Here is a 25459-nt window from a genome sequence, read left to right on the forward strand (position 1 = left end):
GTTAATAACATTAGCAGTTTTCTAAGAATAGAATCTGATTTCTTTACACATACACACACAGTTAGTTCAAGTAAAACTGGGGTCTGAGTGCCAGCACCCTGCCTGTGAGCTCACACCCCAGCTCTGCAAGAGCACCCCAGGGAAGAGGCCAGGCCAACACAAGGCCTCCCTGTGGTGTTTCCACAGCTCTGCATGTGACTGTACAACTGTCTCAATAAAAATGTCAATGAAAAACTCAACTTTTCATTGTTACCAGAGTTTTAGAAAATTATTTTCATCATAAGTAAAACTGCATTTTGACCAAAACTACTTGATATGCAGAAGGAACTGAAATAACAAGTGGGAAAGTTAAATGTTCCAAATAAAAATACTTACAGACAATCCCCTCCCCTAGAATAGCTTCAGTCCATACTGCAAGGGCATTTTAGTTTTGTGAATTTAATCCAAAATAAAATTAAAGGGCCAAGATCTTAACATACAAATCATTAGAAAAACTAATAAAATTAAATCTGTTAACACATATAGCTCATCAGAATAGTGTTAGTAAGCAATGAGCCAAATTAAAATCAACTTTGATATGTGAAAGAATACACAATGTGTAGAACAAGTTTCTCACTGACAAAATTTACAGCCAAAGAAATAAATCCTCCAGATATTTTCCACTATAGAAAATTTCATTTCTTGGATTCAAATAAAAAAACCTTTAAAGTTACCACACATTAAAGGTCAGAAAAAATTTTATTTTTAACTGATTAATTAAAAGAGGTGGGGGAATAGAAAAACCTAAAGCAAAAAGTGCAGTTACAATGCTCAGAATTATGGAAAGGTTCTAGATAAAAATACAGCCATACTTCTAGTTATTCTCTTTATTTATGAATAGGAGTGGTACGTATACATCTATAATTTCTTTTTCTGCTCCCTTTGCCCAGATTTAATGTACATTCATTACTTGGGTACAACTAAAGAGCCAAGATTTCTTAAAATGCTGTTACAACTACAAGAAAATATATTTAAAGCCATGTTTTACCTTTTAAAAAAGGTACATGTCAGCAAAGGAAAGCAAAGTGAAGTCTCTCAGCTGTGTCCGACTCTTTGCGGCCCCATGGACTGTAGCCCACCATGCTCCCCTGTCCATGGGATTTTCCAGGCAAGAGTACTGGAGTGGGCTACCATTTCCTTCTCCAGAGGATCTTCCCGACCCAGGGATCGAACCTGGGTCTCCCAAATTGTAGGCAGACACTTTACCATCTAAGCCACCAGGGAGTCAGCAAAACAGTCACCAAATTGACTTTATGAGTAAGTTGCAGCATCACTAACCTAAATGACCCGGGGGTGAGGGTTATAGGGCTGGGCCTGTCTCTTACCACCAGTTCACTACCATTGGCTTCAACGTCCAGCACATGCAAGGATTTAATAAATCCTTACAAGATGAATGAACGAACATTTAAGTGAAGCAAAGGTGTCTAAAGGGAGGAGTAACCATTAACAGCTGAAAAGCACTTCTAAGCACCTGCAGCACTGCACATAGGCTGCGATATCCTGAAAGTCGCAACGGGCACTAGTCATCAAAAAGCGTACCCGGGTGCTGAGTGAATGCTAGCATTTCTTAGAAATTCTGTTAGGTCTGAAGCACAGGATTCGAGAGGGTGACAGACACCCAGAGGCACGCTGAGAGCGAACGTCCTTCCCTCTGAAGACCTGCACGTGAAAACCCCTGGGCGCAGGACACCTTGTACACGGGGCGGGCGCTTCCTCGCGCCTGTGCTGAAGAGCTACGAAGTGAGGTGAGGCTTGCTCAGGCGTGTCCGACTCTGGGATCTCATGGACTGCAGATGGCCAGGCTTTTCTGTCCACGGAATTCTCCAAGCAAGAACACTGGAGTGGGTTGCCATTCCCTTCTCCAAGAGCTACAAAGATTCCTACTTAAAACAGCTCATTTCAAACACTGTAAAATAAGCATAGCCAGCAAACCCACAGTCCTGGACACACACACAAAGACCCTGACATGTGACTTCAACCGTAGAATTGTAGTTTAAAAAATGTGAGGCCTTTCAAAGAGCACTCGCACTCCCTTAATGCTTTACAGAGGAGAGAACGGCCTGCCAAGCCCACAGGGCACATCAGCCACACGGGCGTGCCAGCCACCACCAACACCGAGCTCTCCGCCCGCCACGGGCCCCGGGCGAGGGCGCTCAGCAACCTTCCGCACCCTGGTTCTGGGCGACCCAGGTGTCCCTCAGAACCACCAGCGTGCTTTAAGGACTATCATTTTCCCTGTTTACGGACAACAAAAGTGAGGTTCAGAGAAGCAGAGCCAAGATCTGGACTCGGGAAGGGTCTGGAGCCTCAGCCATTCAGCCATGGACTACTTAACTCTGAAAAAAAAAATTAAGTATGATCATATTATTTTACATTTTGAGAAAATTAAAAAAATCTTTTGTCTTTGTAACAGATACATCATTTGGAAGATCTATCATAAAGGAGCCGGCGGAGGACGAGGCCACAGAAAAAAATGAGGGTCGCCAAAACTGGGCCTGGGTTCAGAAGGGATGGGGTGGGAGGGCAGGAGGGCTCAAGAAAGGCCCAGAGAAGGGGAGACAGGCAGTGGGAGGCCGGGGGGGTGGGGGGGGGGGAGGCTGCCCTGAGCGCAGTCAGCGCACAGAGAGAAGTGCAACGGGAGGCGACATCCAGAAACCAGGCCCACCACCAGACTGCACGTCTCGGCGGGTCCCAATCTTACAGCGGAACCAGAGCCACCACCTGCCGGCTCAGACACGGTCTGCGTTCAGAGGATGTTCAAATGAGGCACAAGAGAGGAATCCGCTTACTCAACAGATACTCGCTGAGTCCCAGGTCATGCGAGGCAGTGGCTATTTTAAAGCGATACAGGAGCACACAGTTTGCGGGACGCAGGAGTGGCCTGTCCACTGCACACCCACTGCGGCTGGACTCACTCCTGCATACCAGCGATGAAGAGAGCAGGCGTCGGCTCCCCAGGGGCACACATCTCAACACACATGGGTGCCCCCGACGGCTCAGAGACCATGCAGATTCCAGAGGAGCCCTGAGAGGATGTGCTCCGGAGGGTAAGGAGATGGACCGCGTCACAGCAGAGGCGGCGTGGTCAAACAGTGGCTGCTCGTCCACCCTGCCCCGTGTCTCCCAACCACCTCTGGGGGCCGCCTCCCGCACGGCGAGCCCCTCAAGCCTCTATCGCCCTGCCCTCCCACCTGGCCTTCTCTCCTGACACTGACACGCACGCCTCTTCCAGAAGGAGTGCTGGCGGTGTGCACCCCCCAACCCCCGCTCTGCCACATGTCGACGGGGAGCTCCCTCAAGCCAAGACGGCGGGCACACACGACACTCACGGACGCGTACCCAGCACACAGGGCACACTACTCAGCACGCAGACGACGCCTGTATCTGCAGTCAGAGCCCCGAGGCCACATGGGCGTCACCCACAAAGACGTGGCCACCAGATGCCGAGGACGGTCACTCTTCAGCAGGTAAAGCCAACAGGGCCAGCGGGGGCGTGGCCTTTCCAGAGAAGAGCAGAGAATAGGAAATCAAGATGAGTCCCATCACCTGAAGGCATAAGCAATGATCACAGCGTGTCAAGGGGCTTCCCTGGTGGCTCAGGTGATAAAGAATCAGCTTGCAATGCAGGAGACCCTGGTTCGATCTCGGGGTTGGGATGATCCCCTGGAGAGGGGAAAGGCTACCCAGTTCAGTATCCTTGGGCTTCCCTTGTCTCAGTTGGTAAAGAATCTGCCTGCAATGCAGGAGACCTGGGTTCAATCCCTAGGTGGGGAACATCCCCTGGAGAAGGGAACGGCTACCCACTCCAGTATTCTGGCCTGGAGAATTCCATGTACTGTAGAGACACAAAGAGTCGGACATGACCAAGCAACTTTCACTTTCACAGTATGTCAGGCCCTGCGGTCAGGCAGGGGAAAATAAAGCCACAAGCCAGACCCTAACTCGTAATTCTGAGTGCCTGCATGTGGCCCAGAACAGTAAACAGCCATCAGCTTCTGAAAGTGAAATTTCACCACACTGCTAAGAGAGTAACCCAGCAAGCCTGCTACCATGCACAGGAAGTCGGGGTCGAGGACCCACACCAGCGACATGGGCCTCGGCAGGAGAGGCAGTCCGCCCCAGGCGCACACTCAGAAGGTGGGCCTGCTCCACACCCGAACAGACACGGCATCCTAGCTCAGCTTCTCTACTGGGTGTTGAATAAACACGATTACAGTTTTAAATGTTCTCTCCTGTCCCATCGGAAACGCCAGACTCCAGACCCCGGGACAAACACTGAGCTACACCCAGAGGCTGAGGCAGGAACAGACAGGGCGCGCACAGCAGGTCTCCAGGGAGACAGCGATGAAGACGGAGAGGCAGCCGGGGAGAAAGCGAAGTGTGCTGGTCAGTAAACAGCAGTGTGACAGCTAACTAACACAGGGGCGCTACATCCCTGAGTCCTCCCATCAGCACAGGCTCCTGACGGGCCTGAGTCCTCCCATCAGCACAGGCTCCTGACGGGCCTGAGTCCTCCCATCAGCACAGACTCCTGACGGGCCTGAGTCCTCCCATCAGCACAGGCTCCCAACGGGCCTGAGATCTGCGCACACACACAGAGCACTAGAAAATACGTGAGGACAACACGAGGATGGCTTTCAAATGCTCAGTGTGGAGGAAGACTCTCTCTACGAAAGAAACACCACTCCACACATTACATTTATGTTAGTTTGTCATTAACTTATTTAAGAATTATAAGTTTGATCCCATAAAAATTAAAACTTTATACACAGAAAAATATTATATCCAAGGTTTAAAAAGGTGACAGTGGGAATTATCTGTAACACTGCAAAACCAGCTATTTGTAAAAGCTCTCAAGAATAATTTTAAAATATCAACAAATAGAAAAATCAGGAAATAAAAACATATTTTAAACATAACTTCATTTTTACTCATTTTTAGGGAAAAAAAGCAATAAAAATGCAATGATAGGTTTTAACCTAACTGGCAAATTTAAACCTCAGATAACAGGCTGAGATGAAGATGGGCAGCAGCTACTTTCATGCACTGATATGATCCCCTTAGAGGGAAATTTGTAAATAACTATAAAAATTCACAATGTATATAGACTTTGATCAACCCTCCTAAAACTTAATCTGCAAATGTTACTGGCACATATATAAGTATACGCACTCAATGCTGCTTAAATTAGCAAAAAAAAGTCAAAAAAACCTAAATGGCCATTAAACTACATGACAGCTAGATAACTTCAGAACACTCATCACAGGGGGGATTACAGAGAACTGCTTTAAAGTGCAGGAGATCCATCTGTACAGACCTGAACTACCTCCAGACACAGTGCTGGGTGGGTCCGGGGTGCAGCAGCGGGTTCAGAGCACCCCAGCATGCATTCAAACAGAGTGCACACACCTCTGTGACTCACACAGAACACGGCTCTGCAAGGCCACTCAGAAGGATCAGACTGGGGGGTGAGCAGCAGGGCTGAAAGGCCGGAGACGCTTCTTTTATCTGAATCTTTATCTTCTTCTGTTTGAATTATTATCCAAGTACAACAAACACCCTCTCACTCTTTTAGACCAAGAAGCTAACAAACCTACTCCATAACATAAGTTTTTAAATGCAGCTCAACAAAGCCAAGAATAAGTTCATGACATGTGTGACTGGGAGGAAGACAGCAGTTAAGATGCCAGTCAAAAGCACATTCAGACTTTGATTTTTAACATGTTGCTGGTTTCAATTTACTACACTCGAAAGTATCTTTTCCCTTTTAGCATCTACAGGCCTAGACAAGTTAGGGATTCCCAGCGGCAGTTACACACTAGATTTATAAAAAGCACTGAGACAGGGCTTTGGGAATGACTAACTCTGTTATCCTGTCGCAGACCTGCTGCTTTCAGTGCCACTCGCTCACCTCCACAGCTGGGACACTGGCCCTATTCATCAATAAGTAAGCAACAGCAAACCACAGCAGGTTTCTCTGTTTGACCTTTGACCTTCAGGCACATTATCTTATCTTCTCTGAAGATTAAACATGGCCAGACTTAACAAATACCATTAATAAAGATGTTTTTTCAAGGGGAAAAAAATGGTTTATTCATGCAAATGAATTTAGTGTTAACAAAATGAACTTTTTTAAAAGTCATATAGAGTTTAAAGTAGATTTCATTAACCATCAGAATTTTTAAAAAATTCAGTCAAAAATTTGACTATAGGTTAAACTAAGTTTATATAACATGACAATTTCCATAAAGACAAACACTCTGACTGCGAACCACTTAAAAGAACTTCAGCATGTTTATTAATACCTTTATTTTAAAAAATAATGTGAGATTTTCTGTTTTATCTATATGGGCTATTTTCCACTAACAATTTACTCCATTTAACAATATAAACAGAACACTCAGTCTCACATCTGTTCCAAGTTATGCACGAACAATACTAATACTTTTACATAATTTGAAGAATATTCAAGTAAAATACTTTGAGTTAATTAAAATTAGCAGATGTTTTCTGAATAATGTACAACCTATAATCTCTGGATTTTCCCTTCTTTTATAGGCCTATAAGAAAGAATCTTTATGAAAATACAATGGCAACCAACTTCACATACAGGCAAAAAATATTTAAAGGTGCATCAAAATACAGTAATAACTGCTCACTTTGGCAGCACATATCTTAAACCTGGAGACTTCCCTGGTGGCTCAGATGGTAAAGAATCTGCCTGCAATGCAGGAGACTGGGTTTGATCCCCGGGTCAGGAAGATCCCCTGGAGAAGGAAATGGCAACCCACTCCAGTATTCTTGACTGGAGAATCCCATGGACAGAGGAGCCTGGTGGGCTGCAGTCCATGAGGTTGCATAGAGTCAAGCATGACTGAGCAACTAATGCTTTCACATCCTAAAACTGGAACAAAATAGAGTGACAAATTACAAAAATCATATTTATAAAACAATGTAATATGATTCCCAATCCAAAATCTACATAGAAAACTGCATTTATGCTGATTTAAAAATAAAATTTATGCTCATTTAAAGTATCACAATAAAATGTAATAGTGTTCATTACATTAGAGTAAATTCCAAAAGACCTTCTGTTCTTACACCAGAATTGTGTGGTAAGTACGACAGTTGTACTAGCAAGACCTTAGAAACAAACTGCACGTTCATCCACCAACAGAAAGGTGGTCGAGGAACATGCATCCACAGAAAGAAGCTACACGTCAAGGTGCTGGTGTGGAATCACTACCTAGACACTGTGCTGAGGAAGAACAGCAGCTCTTGCGGTGACTTAAAATGTCAGTGTTTATATTTATTCTAGTTTTGGAAACCCTGAGGAAGCTGGTAATAATTTTGGAAACCTTGAGGAAGCCAGTAATAGTGGGCAAGTTTGGGATCTTAGTGAGAGGAAGGCTTCATTATATATGCCCTTTAGAATAATCTGTTTTTAAAACTTTCCAATTTAAAAAAAGAAACTTTTTTTGACAGCCAAAGACTGGAGATTAGAAATTGAAACATTACCAGACTTAAGGAAGATTAGTGATAATCTAATCATCTCATTATCAAAAATTATGACTTTCTCATTACAAAGTTTGAGAAACAGAAGCCCAGAAAAAATGAGTATGTTACAGATAACTGGTTACGGAGATGAGCATTTTGTCAAGTCCCCATTATACTTTTTACAATTTCACCTTTCACAGTAAAGACTTGCTATGAACTGTGCTGCCTGCTAACCCACTAGGGTTACTAACATTCCCCCTAAAGTTAAAGGGAACATTAAGGCTGCATTCTAAGAAAATCAACTCAAAAAGACACAGGACTGCTAAAGCCGTCCTTCCAGTGACTGCAGGACAGGGTCCTCAACTTGCCAAACAGTGAAAGGAAAGCTTACGAAAGCTTTAGACACAACACAAGACATGCAGGCTACACAACGTTCACACCAGGGCTCACACACTTGAGCTTCATGCTTTTCACTCAGTGATCTGAGTCTCTGAGCCCTGATCTCTACCTCCACAGGCTGCTAGCGTCTCTGCTTCACGGAGGGAGTCAGGAAGAGCCAAGGGCACACGCAAGCAGGCAGACAAACCCTGGGGGACAGCCCAGCTCACGGCCACAAGGAAGTGGAAAAACAGAGATCCCCTGGAGAGAAAGTGCCCACGGAGGCTGAGGCTGCTTGCCGTGGCCTCTGTGACCAGCGCAATCAGCTGCTTAGGCAGCAGGACTGCTCAGCCCAGGGGACACGCCAAAATGGATGTGCACATGGTGACCGAGCAATTCAGCTTCTTTCTGCAATCTATCCTAAAAATAATTATAAACCACTGGCTATAAAGATGGTGTTCACAATAGGAGAGAAATGATGTACAAGCCCAATAGTAAAGCATGAACACATACACTTCAGACACAGCTCATACAAAGAACATGCACAGTAAGTTTTTTCCAGGATCTCTTTTTTTAATTAAACAAACTCTTAATTTATGTTTGCCCGTGGGGCCCTTCGCGGCCGCACGGGCTTTTCCCTAGCGGCGCTCTGCAGGCTCAGCAGTCGTGGCTCCCAGGACAGAGGCTCAGGCGTTGGGGCGCACGGGCTTAGTTGCTCTGCAGCATTTAATTTCACAAAACAGACTAAACAACTGGACCCTCAGCTTTGGGATAACCTGGAATATATATAAATGCCTCATGGTCAGTCCACAGGATAGAGTCTCAGCTACAACAAATAAAACCACAAAACCAGTACCAAAGGTGCAAGGTCCTCCAACAAGCCTCACTCCTTCAAGGAGCTCTGCACTGCTATCGCCTCTGTGTCAGAACTACTGTCTGCAGCTGCAGACACACCCGCTGGCTGGCCATGCCCGGGGCCCTGGCAAGCGTCTCTCTGTTGTTCCTGTGAATGCTGGCCTCCCTTGGAGTTTTGTCCCGAGCTCACGCGTCTTCTCAGAACACTTTCCAGAGCATGGCACAGTTTCAACTACCTCCTGATAGACCAACAGAACGGACTCCCGGTTTCTCCCTGAAGCTGCTCCCGCCGACTGCACATCCCCAAGCATTTCACACTGAACACATCTTAGGGATTCCTCAGCGTCTCGGATCATGGTCCACTGTCCACTCCCATCACCCCAGACTGACACCTGATGTGTAGCTGGTCCCCGCAGATCTCATCAACTCTAGTTCCTTACCAGCACTGGAGCCCTCCCCGCGGGGCCAGCAACCTGCCTCAGGCCCCCACTACTCTGCACAACTACAGCGGCCTCTCGCCTGGGGTCCGGCCCCGCACCGCCCCCGAGGACGAGCTGGCCTGACTGTCGTCCCCCCGCCGCACGGTCTGTAAGTGACGGCCGCTTTCCCATGGTCAGACAGCTCTGCCCAAGGCTTCTCAGTGGCGGCAACAATGCTCCATCAGAGACCGGGCGAGCATGGAGCCCAGCACACGGAGCTGCAGGCACCAGCGCGGGGCTCAAGGGCCGGCACTCTAAGAGGGGGAGCGAACTTCCACCGCGCGTCCCAGCACCAGGCTGCCCAGGGCAGAAACACACTTCAGTCCTCTCTGACCTCACCATCTCCCCCAGTCTGCCCTGTGACCGTCAGGCTGACAATCCAAACCCCTTCATTCCCAAATCCTTTCAGTTCAATTCAGTTGCTAGTCGTATTCGACTCCTTGCGACCCCATGAACCGCAGCACACCAGGCCTCCCTGTCCAACACCAACTCCTGGAGTTTACTCAAACTCATGTCCATTGAGTCGGTGATGCCATCCAGCCATCTCATCCTCTGTCGTCCTCTTCTCCTCCTGCCCCCAACCCCTCCCAGCATCAGGGTCTTTTCCAATGAGTCAACTCTTCGCATGAGGTGGCCAAAGTATTGGAGTTTCAGCTTCAGCATCAGTCCTTCCAATGAACACCCAGGACTTACCTCCTTCAGGATGGACTGGTTGGATCTCCTTGCAGTCCAAGGGACTCTCAAGAGTCTTCTCCAACACCACAGTTCAAAAGCATCAATTTTTCGGCGCTCAGCTTTCTTCACAGTTCAAATCTCATATCCATACATGACCACTGGAAAAACCATAGCCTTGATCAGACTAGACCTTTGTTGGCAAAGTAATATCTCTGCTTTTTAATATGCTATCTAGGTTGGTCATAACTATCCTTCCAAGGAGTTAAGCGTCTTTTAATTTCATGGCTGCAGTCACCATCTGCAGTGATTTTGGAGCCCCCCCCCCAAAAAAGTCTGACAGTTTCCACTGTCACCCCATCTATTTCCCATGAGGTGATGGGACCAGATGCCATGATCTTAGTTTTCTGAATGTTGAGCTTTAAGCGAACTTTTTCACTCTCCTCTTTCACTTTCATCAAGAGGCTTTTTAGTTCCTCTTCACTTTCTGCCATAAGGGTGGTGTCATGTGCATATCTGAGGTTGTTGATATTCCTCCCGGCAATCTTGATTCCAGCTTGTGCTTCTTCCAGCCCAGCGTTTCTCATGATGTACTCTGCATATAAGTTAAATAAGCAGGGTGACAATATACAGCCTTGAAGTACTCCTTTTCCTATTGGGGACCAGTCTGTTGTTCCATGTCAAATTCTAACTGTTGCTTCCTGACCTGCATACAGGTTTCTGAAGAGGCAGGTCAGGTGGTCTAGTATTCCCATCTCCTTTAGAATTTTCCACAGTTTATTGTGATCCACATAGTCGAAGGCTTTGGCATAGTCAATGAAGCAGAAATAGATGTTTTTCTGGAACTCTCTTGCTTTTTCGATGATCCAGCAGATATTGGCAATTTGATCTCTGGTGCCTCTGCCTTTTCTAAAACCAGCTTGAACATCTGGAAGTTCACGGTTCACGTATTGCTGAAGCCTGGCTTGGAGAATTTTGAGCATTACCTCACTAGCGTGTGAGATGAGTGCAATTGTGCGGTAGTTTGAGCATTCTTTGGGGTTGCCTTTCTTAGGGACTGGAATGAAAACTGACCTTTTCCTGTCCTGTGGCCAACTGCTGAGTTTTCCAAATTTGTTGGCATGTTGAGTGCAGCATTTTCACAGCATCATCTTTCAGGATTTGAAATAGCTCAACTGGAATTCCATCACATCCACTAGCATTGCTCGCAGTGATGCTTTCTAAGGCCCACTTGACTTCACATTCCAGGATGTCTGGCTCTAGGTGAGTGATCACTAACAATTCAGGTAATACTCTGCAGGTAAGTCTTTTTTGAGCAGCAAAAGGTAACAGCTCCGTCAGAAAGCCTTGCCTGGGGAAAGGGAATTTTAAGTCAGTTCCCTAATTGGCCAGTTTGCTCCGCTGTTCCTAGTTCACTGGTTTCTTCCCTTGTTATATCTCCACACTGGTGAGCTTCACCTGAAGAGTGGACTGGACCATCAAACAGGACAAAAGGGGCAATGCCTGACCTTCAGGACGCCCCCCAACAGGCACTGCCACATTCTCCCTGCTCTCCTGCGTCACCAGCTCTGGGGGAGCCAGCTGCTGCATCAGGAGGATGCCCAAGCAGCCCTAGAGTGCTGTCCAAGGGGAGGGAGCAGACATCTCCCTCCAAGACCCAGCTCTAACCTCCAGGCACAAGCATGAGCCAGCCCCAGAAAGAAGCCCCCAGCACCACACAATGGATTCCTGGTTTCCAATGCCTAGGCCTCCAAGAGACCACCGCACCAGCCCTCAGATAACTGGCCCCACAGAGAGCGAAAATATACTGCTTTAAGCCACTAGGATGCAGAAATAAGACAACCAGACCTTTATTCACTGGAAATAAAGAGACTGGTAAAGTAAGAGATCATGACTGTTCAGATGAACATAATTTAAATGGAGTAATGTTTTGCAATCTAATTTCCATTAACAATGACATTCTAGTACATATGAGGAACAGACATCAATAAATTATAAGTATTCAAAAATATAGATCATGACCACTTTAAACAGCTGTATAGCACCCCACTGTACTGTTATATTACCACTTGTTTAACAAATCTTCTATTGTTAGACATTTAGGCTGTTTTGCACTTTTCAGTAACACAAGCAATGCCACAACCATCATCTTTTCTTTCCCAGGCATCTAGGCCAGGCACCTGTTCAATCAGTTTATTAGAATAAATTTCTAAAAACAGAATTGCTGGATTTAGAAGGGTCGCACCTGTTTGTGACTCTGGGTACTTGCTGTTAAATGGTCCCCCAGGGAGACTGTGCCAACTCATGCTGCCACCCACACCTCCATAGGTACTCCCGTCTTTAGCGTGGTCGGCACTGAAGGTGATGGACTCTGGGGACGCTGGACAGAAATGCCTGCTCCTGCCTTCAGGCTCACAGATGGCAGAGGAGACGGAAAGCGTGAAGAGGCCATGGTTGGAGAACAAGTTGTGGGCAAAGAATAACACACTTAATTTCCAAACTCCTAGGTGCCCGCATTCTTTGAAGTTATAAGAAAAAGGGAAAGTCACAGAGGAAAACTCTTCACTGCTTTTGCAATAACCTCTTTTGAGGGCTCTTCTATAGTCCTATGAGATGACTTGTTTATTACCTTAATTAAGAGACCTAGTTGGCAACTAACTCTGTAACTCCAGAAAATCAGGGCACACAAGTGTGCAAAGTCAGACAGGACAAGGAAAGGCAAGCGAGGCTGGCGCCGGCCACGCTGAAGGAGGCGCTCACTCTCAGGACCAAGCACCCCCTGGAGTCCACCTTAAGCCCTGCACCTGTGCACCCCCAGTCAGCGCCTCCCTGGACGCTGTGCCCTAAGACTGCTGCTCGCCTCACCCTCTGAAGTCCAGAGACAATTAAACAAAGTCTCAGCTCTTCCATTCTGTTTACTTTCGCTGAGAACTAGATCAAGAACTTCTGACTTTATCTGTGACAGGGAACTCAGATTTCTGGTCTCATACGTGAAGGCTACAGATAATCATATCCAAGAGGACAGACTGGGGCCACTGGGAAAAACGGTAAGGTAATAACACCAGTCCTGACAGTGAACTTTAAAATCTGATCTTAGAAAAAACATTCTGCTTCCCTTGATGTCAGACCTCTAAGAGACAGCTTATGCTGCACTGCAGTGTACACAAAGTACAGACCACCACCACACGTACTGAGTGTCATCTTTTCAAAGTGAAACAGCATATTTTCTTAAGTTAAAATATTTAAGGTAAGACCTTCAATTGTACAACAGAGGGCAGCTGTATAAAGCTAAGCACTCAGAGAGCTTGCAATCTTAAGAGCAGTCTACACTTAGGAAAAGGCGGAGTGAAAATCCCAGTAATGGGCTTCGGGGAGCTCTAGAATAAAACTGCTCTGTGAACCCGCGGCACCCTAACACCCAAACCAGAAAAAGACAGCACAGGAGGTGAGACCTACGGACAGCTCTCCCCTGAACACAGGCGCAAGAACCCCCAAATAAAACCCTACAAACTAAAAAAAAAAAAACAAAAAACACTACAAACAATGTGTAAAAAGAATTATATATCACAACCAAGTGAGACTTATGCTAGGTATGCAGGGCGGGTTCGGCATTTATTAGGTTGGTGAAAAAGTAATTGCAGTTTCGGGCCATAAATTTTACATTGTTATAACTAGGCTCAAACACATCTTTATTAATCAAAACAGGAACCATTACAATCAACACATTTTTGCCAAAAAGAAATAACTGTTTATTTCTGTAGCAAAGAAATCCATGCTTGGGGATTTGATGAACTCTTGGTAGCCATTTTCTGCATCCTGCTGGTTGTGGAAGCATTTTTGCTGCAAAAAGTTGAGATGTTTGAAAAAGTGGTAGTAGGTTGGCGAGAGGTCAGGTGAATATGGAGGCTGAGGCAAAGTTTTGCAGCCCAATTCGTTTGAAGTGTTGGTTGTGCGACGGGCGGTCAGGCATTGTTGAGAAGAACCAGACCCTTTCTGTTGACCAGTGCCAGCTGCAGTTTTCAGTGCATCTCTTCCACTTGCTGAGCATACTTCTCAGATGTAATGGTTTTGCCAGGATTCAGATTCCAGCAAATCCATTACAGGGGCAGTCAATCAGACAAGGAGCAGACCACCCAACAGTGACCATGACCTTTTCGTGGTGCAAGTTTGGCTTTGGGAAGTGTTTTGGAGCTTCTTCTCGGTCCAACTACTGAGCTGGCCATCACTAGTTAGTCGTATAAAATCCACTTTTCATGGCAAGCCAAAATTCAATCAAGAAATGGTTACTTGTTGCACAGAATAAGAGAAGATGACATTTCAAAACAACAATTTTTCTGATTTGCAGCCAGCTCATGAGGGGCTTCCCTGGTGGTTCAGACAATAAAGAATCAGTCTGCAATGCAGGAGACCTGGGTTCAATCCCTTGGTTGGAGGGCATGGCAACCCACTCCAGTATTCTTGCCTGGAGAATCCCATGGACACAGGAGCCTGGCGGGACTGCAGTCCATGGGGTTGCAAAGAGTCAGACACAACTGAACGACTAAGCATACACACAGCTCATGAGGCACTCACTTATTGAGCTTTTTCAACTTTGAGGATCCTCTCAACTGGTCATTGTCAACTTCTGATGACTGGCCACAGGGCTCCTCATCTTCAAGGCTCCGGGCTCTTTTGCAGAACTTCTAAAACCACCACTGCACTGTACATTTGTTAGCAGTTCCTGGGCCAAATGCATTGTTGATGTTTTGAGTTGTCTCTGCAGCTTTATGAAGCATTTTGAACTCTAATTAGAAGAAAATAGCTCAAATTTGCTTTTTGTCTAACATCATTTCCCTAAAATAAATATAAAACTGCAAGTAATGAGTAGTTACTGAAAAAACGTAAGACTTAAATGATGCATAACATAGACACATTTAAGAATGCATTCCAATACCAAATGACAAAGTTCAACAATGCAAAACTGCAATTACTTTTGCACCAACCTAATAAAACACTTGGTATAATTCATTATAACAACAAACTAAAGAAAAAGCATATAATCACATCAGTGCTCAGCTCCTCAGTCATATCCAACTCTGTAACCCCATGGCTGGCAGCCCGCCAGGCTCTCTGTCCATGGTATTTCCTAAGCAAGAATACTGCAGTGGGTTACCATTTCCTACTTCAGGGGACCTTCCTGATCCAGGGAATGAACCCATGTCTTGTGTCTCCTGCACTGACAGGCAGAATCGTTCCCACTAGCATCTCCTGGGAAGCAACCCCTCCAGGGGCTGCTCTTTTGATTTACACATTCAACACAATCCCAATCGAAATCCCAGTAAGTCCATACAACACAGAGAACACAGCCAATATTGTATATAACCATGGTAGTGGTGGTTTAGTTGCTAAGTCATATCTGACTCTCGAGACCCCTTGGACTATAGCCTGCCAGGCTCCTCTATTCATGGGATTCTCCAGGCAAGAATACTGGAGTGGGCTGCCATTTCCTTCTCCAATAACAGCCATAAATGGAGCATAACCTTTAACAACTGTGAATCACTGCACACCTGCACTCTGTCATGTTGCACATTAACTGCACTTAAAAACCTGATGCAACAAACACACTGAAAACACAACGGGTTTTTTTTTTTTTTTTAAAAAGCACAGTAAGTTATTTTGTGATTATCAACAAAGTGACTCTAAGGTTGCTATGAAAGGGCAAAAGATTCAAAAAAGCCAATACGATGCTGAAGAAAAATGTGAACAAAGTCAGAGCACTGACACTACCCAACTCTGAGACTTACTATAAAGCTCCGGAAATCAAGACAATATGGCACTGGAAGAACAGAGCAAAACGAACCAAAAAATCCAAAACAGACAAATGGATCCATGGACCAGAATACCAAGCCCAGAAACACACACACAATTGAGCCAACTGATATTTGACGAGAGCAAAAGCAATCCAATGGAGAAAGAGCAGCTTTTCAACAAACGTGTTCAAACTGGATATTCACATGCCAAAACAGGAAGGAAAAAAAAAAAATCTAGACACAGACCTTAACACAGTTCACAAAAATTAACCCAAAATGGATCACAGATGAAAAGGTGAAATACAAAATTATAAAACTACTAGAAGGTAACACAGGAGAAAAGCCAGGTGACATTCTGTCTGGCATGACTGTTTTTTTTTAAGAATTTTATTTATTTTTTGGCCTTGCTGGCTCTTTGCTGCTTCACAAGCTTTTCTCTAGTTTCGGCAAGTGGGGGCCACTCTCTAGCTGCCTTGAGTGGGTTGATCATTGCAGTGGCTTCTCCTGTTGTGGAGCACAGGGCTCTAGGGTGCTCAGGCTTCAGCAGCTGCAGCACGAAGGCTCAGCAGCTGTTCCCGGGCCACAGAGCACAGGCTCAATAGTTGTGGCTCACGGGCTTAGTTGTGCCGAGGCACATGGGATCCTCCCAGACCAGGGATCCAACCCATGTCTCTGCACTGGCAGGCAGATTCTTTACCACTGAGCCACCATGGAAGCCCTGGCGTGACTTTTTATATGCAACATGAGACACTTCATGCAAGAAAAAAACTGATAAAACTGGACTTCACTACAATTAAAAACTTCTGCTCTGCAAAAGACAGTTATTAAGAAAACAAGAAGACAAGTTGAAGACTGGGGCAAGATATATGCAAAAAACATATCTGGAAAAAGCAATTTACATATACAGAATATATAAAAGTACATTAAAAATGTATGTAAGAAACTCTTAAAACTTAACAGTAAGAAAACAACCTGATTAAAATATAGAATAAAGACCTGAACAGACACCTCAACAAAGCAGATAGATGGTAAATAAGCACCTATGAAAAGATGCTCCATGTCACAGGTCATCAGGGAAATGCAAACTAGAACAGTGAGACACCACCACACACCCATCAGAAAGGCCAAATGTGAACCTGGCAACAGCAAACGCTGACAAGGACGTGGAGTAACAGGAGCTCTCACTGCTGGTGGAAATGCAAAACAGTACAGCCACTTTTGAAGATGGCAACCCACTCCAGTATTCTTGCCTGGAGAATCCATGGACAGAGGAGCCTGGCAGGCTACAGTCCATGGTTTCAAAGAGTCGGACATGCCTGAAGTGACTTGGCACGAACGCACAGCCACTTTGGAAGACAGTTTTTCAGTCAATTACAAAACTGAATGTAATCTTATCAGACAATCCGGCAATCTCACTCCTTGATATCCACCCAAAGGAGCTGAACACTATATCCACGCAGGGACTGCACTGGATGTTGATGGTGGCTTTAGTCACAACTGATGCTAAAACTTGCAAGCAACCAAGATGTGCTTCAGAAGGTGAAGGAACGAATGAACTGTGGTCCACCCAGACAACGGAATATTATTCAACAACTGGGGAGTGGGGGATGCTATCAGGCCACCAAAGGGACTTCCCTGGTGGCCCAGGGGTTAAGCCTCCACCTTCCAATGCAGGTGTGAGGGTCTGATCCCTGGTTGGGGGACCAAGGTCCCACATGATGTGGGGTGCATCCAGAAAAAAAAAATTAAGACCACAAAAGACATGGTACAACTGTAGAAGAAAATTCCTAAATTCAAGAAGCCCGGCTTCAAAGATCAACCCACAGAATGCACAACGCCGGGAGTGAACTCTGACATAACCTGACTTAATAGTAATGTACCAATACTAATCCACCAATTGTAGCAAATGTACCACATAACAGCAAGACGGAAATGAGACAGGAAACAACAGGCTGCAGAGAGGGAGTGTGTGAGAACTCCCTGTACTTTCCCAGCAGTTTTTTCTGCAAGCATACAACTGCTCTAATAAAATAGTTTGCTAATAAGGTTAAATAAAAAAAAATAAGGTTAAAAATAAGGTTAAATAAGGTTTAAAAAAACCAAGCTATCAAGCTTACAAAAAGGCAAGGGAGAACCTTAAATGCATGCTCTAAGTGAAAGAAGCCAACTGAAAAGACTACGCACTGTATGATTCCAACTACATGACATTCTAGACGTGCAAAACTACGGTGACAGTAAAAAGATCAGTGGAGGCCAGAGACTGGGGGGTGAGGGGGCAGCGGCGGGGAAGCATGGGATAAGGGAGATGGACAGGGAAAACAGGGTATTAAGGGCAACAAACTATGCTCTGTGACACTGCAATGGAGGATACACGTCATTATACACATGTCAGAACCCACTTAATGCAAGACAAAGAATGAATTTTAATGTAGTGATACTGGTTTATCAATGCAACAAATGAACCACACTAGGGCAAGATGTACTGAACTTTCAGATGTACAAGCTGGATTTAGAAAGGGTATAGGAACCAGATATCCAATTGCCAACACCTGTTGGATCATATAGAAAGCAAGGGCATCCCAGAACAACAACTACATCTGCTTCAATGACAAAACTAAGGCCTTTGACTGTGTGGATCACAACAAACTGGAAAATTCTTAAAGAGATGGGAATAGCAGACCACCTGCCCTGCCTCCTGAGAAATCTGTATGCAGGTCAAGAAGCAACAGTTAGAACTAGAAATGTAACAGACTGGTCCAAAATTGAGAAAGGAGTTTGCCAAGGCTGCAATATTGTCACCCTGCTTATTTAACTGCTATGCAGAGGACATCATGAGAAATCCTGGGCTGGATGAATCACAAGCAGGAACTGAGATTGCCAGGAGAAACATCAACAACCTCAGACATGCAGATGACGCCACTCTAATGGCAGAAAGCGAAGAGGAGCTAAAGGGCCTCTTTTATCAACAAGGTAAAAGAGGAGAGTGAAAAACCTGGCTAGAAACTCAACATTCAAAAAACTAAGATTATGGCATCTGGTCCCATCACTTCATGGCAAATAGAAGGGGAAAAAGTGTAAACAGTGACAGATTTTATTTTCCCAGACTACAAAATCACTGCAGGCAGTTAGTGCAGCCATGAAATTAAAAGATGCTTGCTCCTTGGAAGAAAAGCTATGACAAACTTAGACAATATATTAAAAAGCAGAGACATCCCTTTGCAGACAAAGGTCCATCTAGCCAAAGACATGGTTTTTCCATGAGTCATGTACAAATGTGAGAATTGGACCATAATGGCTGAGCACTGAAGAATTGATGCTTTTGAACTGTGGTGTTGGAGAAGACTCGAGAGTCCCTTGGACTGCAAGGAGATCCAACCAGTCCATCCGAAAGGAAATCAACCTTGAATATCACTGGGAGGACTGATGCTGAAGCGCCAATCCTCCGGCCATCTGATGGCAAGAGCCAACACACTGGAAAAGACCCTGATGCTGGGAAACACCTGAGGGCAGGAGGAGAAGGGGACGACAGAGGGCGAGATGGGTGGACGGCATCACTGACTCGATGGACACGAGTTTGAGCAAACTCTGGGAGACGGTGAAGGACAAGGAAGCCTGGCGTGCTGCAGTCCATGGGGTCGCAAAGAGTTGGACAGGACAGAGTGACTGAACAACAAGGCAAGGTGCTGACAACAGATTTCTAAACCTATAATCAAATGACCTCTAAGATATTCTTCTATGCACGACTGAGAAAAAAAAATACTGCCAATAAACTGTGTCATGTTATCAAGATATACTCTGACTTCAGAAATACTAAGTAGAAACCATAGTGACTTAGCATCAGAGGAATCCAGTATACACCGACACACACACACCCTCCCACCCACCTGGAATGCTTGCTTCCCACCCACATTTGTTCAACCCACCCTTCAAGATCAAGCCCACCAACTCTGTCCATTCCTGACTCAGCCCCAAGGGAAATACAGAATGTGGTACTTACTCCCTCTACGGTTATTTAAGGTTTAACTATGTAAGTCTTACCTCCCCAACAAGATTACAAGGAGGGCATGAACTTCTCCTTACAATGTTTCAGATCCTTCAAAGAACCTTCACAAATAAATATATTAAATATTTATTTAACTTGAAAGAAAAATTTTATATTCATTGAAAAAGTGGCAACTATTCAGTTTCCACTAAGCTTAAGAAATAAGAGAAAGGACTTAAGTTGCAAAGAAAGAGAATTAAAGAAAATAAGCAAATGTGGGTGCTCAAATACCATTTAGCTGTTAGGAAACAAAATCAAAACAACAATGAAACTACATGCCCACCAGAACAATAGAAGAACTTTCAAATTAAAAGGACTGACACTACTAAGTGCTGGCAAGAAGTGGAGCCCCTGAAACCCTCAGACACTGCAAGTCTGCCTCCAAGGGGACGGGGCAGAGCACACTAGAGCTAAACCCATGTGCGACGTGTGGCCAGCACATGAGAGCAGGTGTCCACCCAGAGACTCACTGCACACGGGTCAACTGTACTACGTTCAGCCAATGCATCAAAATAAGACGATGGGCTCCACCTCTCAGATGGATCGCTGAGCCACAAGAAGCCAGCTCCAAAAAGAGGGGGTTCCCAGCACAGGAAGCGCAACAGGCGGAACTACCCTGTGGTGATAAAGGTGGGAACAGGGGACATCTCTGGGTTGTTGTTCAGTCACATGCCTGCAGCATGCCAGGCTTTCCAGTTTTTCACTATCTTTCAGAGTTTGCTCAAAGTCATGTCCATTGAGTTGGTGATGCCATCCAACCATGTCATCCTCTGTCGCCCCCTTCTCCTCCTGCCCTCAATCTTTCCCAGCATCAGGGTCTTTTCCAGTGAGTCAGCTCTTGGCATCAGGTGGCCAAAGTACTGGAGTTTCAGCTTCAGCATCAGTCCTCCCAGTGAATGTTCAGGGTTGATTTCCTTTAGGATGGACTGGTTTGATCTCCTTGATGTCCAAGGGACTCTCAAGAGTCTTCTCCAACACCACAGTTCAAAAGCATCAATTCTTCAGCACTCAGCCTTCTTTATGGTCCAATTCTCACATTTCTACATGACTACTGGAGAAACCATAGCTTTGGCTAGATGGACATTTATCAGCAAAGTGAAGTTTCTGCTTTTTAACATGCTTTCTAGGTTTGTCATAGCTTTTCTTTCAAGAAGCAAGTGTCTTTTAATTTCATGGCTGCACTGACCGTCCACAGTGATTCTGGAGCCTAGAAAATAAAATCTGTCACTGTTTCCACTTTTTCCCCTTTTATTTGCCATGAAATGATGGGACCGGATGCCATGATCTTAAGTTTTTTGAATGCTGAGTTTCAAGTCAGCTTTTTCATTCTCCTCTTTTACCCTCTTGATAAAAGAGGCCCTTTAGTTCCTCTTCACTTTCTGCCACTAGAGTGGTATTATCTGCATATCTGAGGTTGTTGATGTTTCTCCTGGTAATCTTGATTCCAACTTGTAACTCATTTAGTCTGACATTTTACATGATGCACTCTGCACACAAGTTAAGTAAGAAGGGTGACAATATACAGCCTTGATGAACGCCTTTCTCAATTTCTGAAGCAGTCCATTGATCCATGTCTGGTTCTCAACTGTTGCTTCTTGACCTGCATACTGGTTTCTCAGGAAGCAGGTAAGAAGGTCTGGTATTATCATCTATTTAACAATTTTCCAGTTTGTTGTGATCCACACAATCAAAGGCTTTAGCTGAGTCAGTAAAGCAGATGTTTTTCCGGAATCTGCTTGCTTTTTTTAATGATGCAACAGATGCTGGCGATTTGATCTCTGGTTCCTCTGCCTTTTCTAAATCCAACTTGTACATCTGGAATTTCTTGGTTCACATACTGTTGAAGCCTGTGATGTGCTTAGTCCCTCAGTCGTGTCTGACTCTTCGTGACCCTATGGACTGTAGCCTGCCAGGCACCTCTGTCTATGGTGATTCTCCAGGCAGGAATACTGGAGTAGGTTGCCATGCCTTCCTCCAGGGGATCTTCCCAACCCAGGGATCAAACCCAGACCTCCCGAATTGCAGGCAGATTCTTTTCTGCCTGAGCTCAACTTGAAGGATTTTGAGCATTACCTTGCTAGCATGTAAAATGAGGACAATTGTATGACAGCTTGAACACTCTTTGGCATTGCTTTTCTTTGGAATTAGAAGGAAAACTGATCTTTTCCAGTCCCGTGGCCACTGCTGAGTTTTCCAAATAGCATGTTAGCAGCATCTTTTAGGATATGAAATAGCTCAGCTGGAATTCCATCACTTCCACTAGCTTTGTTTGTAGTAATGCTTCCTAAGTTCCACTTGACTTCACACTCCGGGATCTGGGTTTAGGGCAGTGATCACACCATCACTGCTCATCCAGGTCATTAAGACCTTTTTAAAATACTGTTCTCTGTATTCATGCCACCTCTTCTTTAATCTCTTCTGCTTCAGTTAGCTCCTTGCCACCTGTCCTTTAATGTGCCCATCCTTGAATGAAATGTTCCCTATCTCTGGATAGGAGGGCTCAGAATGGAAGGGTGCAGAAAGGAGCCTCTGGAATGCTGGGTACGTGACCTGATGGGAATGGTGGGCCCCGAGGTATGTTCACATGTAAAAATCCTTCCAGCAGAACTTACAGTTAATTCCCTGCCCAGATGCCATCACCCAACCACCTGAGAGTAACTGCTACCTCTCAGGAGAACTGCACTCTCACCCACGCCGGGGGCGGCCTGCAGACAATGACTAAGTGATACAAGAAGGGACAAGTCTGTGATGCCAGCCACGCTCCAAAGCTACCGGCGGGATTGGCTAAAGCTGGACTGTAACCCTGGTCTCCTGACCTCTCCTCTTCCTTCAACTTCACTCGCACAAGGATTTCCTCCTCAGGCTTCTAGAGGACATGGCCTAAGATACAGACACTTAATGTTTGTGCCTTGACTATATGTTAAGTCTAAACGTCAATGAAAAGGGGAATAAAAGGGGAAAGAAAAAAAAAAAAAATGGTTTCACACAGTTGAAAAGCCAGATACACAATCTCTTCTTGAGCTTCTGATCGATGGATCACTATTTTCCTCAGAGACGAGACGTGGTACCCGGCAAGAGAACAGGATCAGCACCTGAGCAGGAGCTGCGGGGCATGTGTCGGTACCCAGCTCACAAGGTCAGACAGAACTGGAGGGACATGGGCTCTCAGCGGTGACCTAGAGCCAGGCCACATGGCCGTGCAGTCACCCAATGGCTCTTTATCCCACCTGAAAACTAACTGTGGCCCACAGTCTTCAAGGCCCGTTCCAAGGGCAGAAATCCTTTGATCTCACCTGGAATTTTCATGATTAGCCAAGCCCAAATATGGCCCATGCCAGCGCTGCCACACTTCAACAGGTACCCTGTTCTGCAGCCAGCTACATTCAACCAATCACCATCTTGCAAAACCCAAAGCTTGAAAACTACCAGCACACTTCTCTCCCAACTCCCTGCTGGGATCCCACCCTCTACCCTCAGAAACGATCACATACATACCCCCATGTGTGCTCAGTCTTGTCTGACTCTTTTTTTTTCTATTTCTTTTTTGTCTGACTCTTTTATGACTCCATGGATTGGAGCCCACCAGGCTTCCTCTGGCTGTGGAATTTTCTAGGCAAGAATACTGGAATGTGTAGCCATTCCCTTTTCCAGGGGATGTTCTTGACCCAGGCACTGAACCCAAGTCTCTTGCATCTCCTGCATTAGCAGGTGGATTCTTTACCACTATGCCACCTGGGAAGCCCACATACGCTCACAGTACAATTTAAAATGGATAGCCTTACATTGAGCAATCACTTTAGAGTCACAAGCCAACCCAATCGTTAAATGTAACAAACAATACACTAAAATAGAAGAAAAAATACACGAAGCACTTAAAGAACATTTTAGAAAACTAATATTTAGTAAACAGCTAATTATACTCACTTGAACTTTCCAAACACCCTAAGTAGGCGGGACCACACTTTATTTTCATCCTGATAAAACTAAAACAGGCAGAAAAGGGATTGAGCGAGAGGTAGTGGAAAGCAAGCAAATGAAACAACACTGACGCTGAGCTACTTACCAGCAATTCCAGCCAATCAGCAGATGCCAGTCATCAGACAGGACAGCAGAGTAACTAGTCTGTCCACTCTTACTCTCAACTGTTATCCCAAGAATAACTGTCAATCCTAAAAGAAATCAACCCTGAACGTTCACTGGAAAGACTGATGCTGAAGCTGAACCTCAATACCTTGGCCACCTGATGCGAAGAGCTGACTCATTAGAAAAGACCCTGATGCTGGGAAAGACTGAAGGCAGGAGAAGGGGACGACGGAGGATGTGATGGTTGGATGGCATCACCGACTCAAATGGACACGAATCTGAGCAAACTCGGGGAGACTGTGAAAGACAGGGAAGCCTGGCCTGTGGCAGTCCCTCGGATCACAAAGAGTTGGACAAGACTAACAACAACAAAAACAACTATCATAACAGAAAAAAAGTTCTAGAGTCTCTCCAGAAATGTTTCCAAAGGGTTACTAAAGAATAATTTTCATGCTCTTGGATTCAAACATACGGCTAAAGACAAGGAGTACGGCTCAATTTCAGAGATTGTCGTCAAGAACGAATACATCCTGCTCACCTCTTACAACAGAGAAGTCCAGAAAAGCAGTCACCATCAGATGTCAAGGCTTACAAAGTATCCAAAGCTCATTTCGGAAAGAAACACTGTGTCCCTGGCCCTGAAATTTTCACCGTCTAAATGTGAAGGGCCGTCCACCCTCAGCATCCTCGCAGCTCCTGGGCGACGTCGGTGCACACGGCCCCGGCCCCCATCAGCCTTCCTCCCGAACCCGGTGTGACCCTGCCGCCCGACCGGCGGGACGGACGTGCCCCGCCCCCGCCCGGCCCCGAGGCGCCGCCGCTCGCAGGCCGCTCTTACCTTCCGGCTCGCGCCTCCCAGGGACACCTTGGGCCTGGTTTTGAAGTCCCCCTCAAAACTAAACATCTTTACAGCCTATCCCATCTGGGGGGCCCGACCCAGAGAGCGCGGGCAGCTGGCGGGCGCCGGGGAAGCGCCCTGGCAGGGAGGCCGCGCCAGGCAGTGACCCGGCGCCCGCGCCCGCCGGCGTGCTGCCGGCTCGGCCTGCCCTGGGTGGCGGGAGGGGGGTGGCAACACAGGGGGCGGCCCTCGGCTACCGCCGCTCCCCTCATCCACGCCTCGCCGCCACTCCGGCCGAGCCCGAGCGCCGATGGGGGCCGCGAACCCTTCACTCGCACCCAGAGCGGCCGCTGTGAGGAAAGATGGCCGCCGCCGCCGCTGCCGTGCTCCGCCCCGCCGGCGTGCGCGCTCCCGGCACGGACGCCGCCGCGCCTCTTTCGGCTCCCGGCTCGCGTGCGCGCGCCCGTGTCGACGGCGCTGCGGAGCGTGGGAAGAAACCGCGGGGCCCGGAGCTGTGGCCGGGGGGCGAGGGGCGGGGCCGGGGCAGTGAGGGGCGGGGCTATGCCTTCGGTGGGCGGGACCAGGGCCGGACGGGGGCGGGGGGCGGGGTTTGGGCCGGGGCGCGTCGCTGCGGCGCAGGTGTGGGGGCAGGGAGCGCCCCCAGCAGGTGCCGCCGGGCAGAGGGCGCTGTCCAAGGGGTGCTGAAGCGTCCCGCGTGCACAGTGCTTCGGGGCCGGCTGCATGGGCGCCTGCGTCCCGAAGCTGGACTCGGATCCCGTGTGTGCAC

The 25459-nt window shown here is 46.4% G+C and overlaps 1 protein-coding gene across 2 annotated transcripts in view; it reads right to left on the minus strand.

Moving 5' to 3' along the window:
* The window catches only part of UBE3C (ubiquitin protein ligase E3C), a 115113-nt gene extending 90043 nt beyond the window's left edge, over positions 1-25070 (minus strand). For both annotated transcript variants that reach the window (XM_020888733.2, XM_020888732.2), the window contains exon 1: positions 24673-25070. In XM_020888733.2, the coding sequence (XP_020744392.2) occupies positions 24673-24738 (66 nt within the window). In that variant the 5' untranslated portion in view covers positions 24739-25070. The remainder of the gene's footprint in view (positions 1-24672) is intronic.
* Positions 25071-25459: the final 389 nt, after the last annotated feature.

Source organism: Odocoileus virginianus, chromosome 1, assembly GCF_023699985.2.
Source record: "Odocoileus virginianus isolate 20LAN1187 ecotype Illinois chromosome 1, Ovbor_1.2, whole genome shotgun sequence".
NCBI classification, from domain to species: Eukaryota; Metazoa; Chordata; class Mammalia; order Artiodactyla; family Cervidae; genus Odocoileus; species Odocoileus virginianus.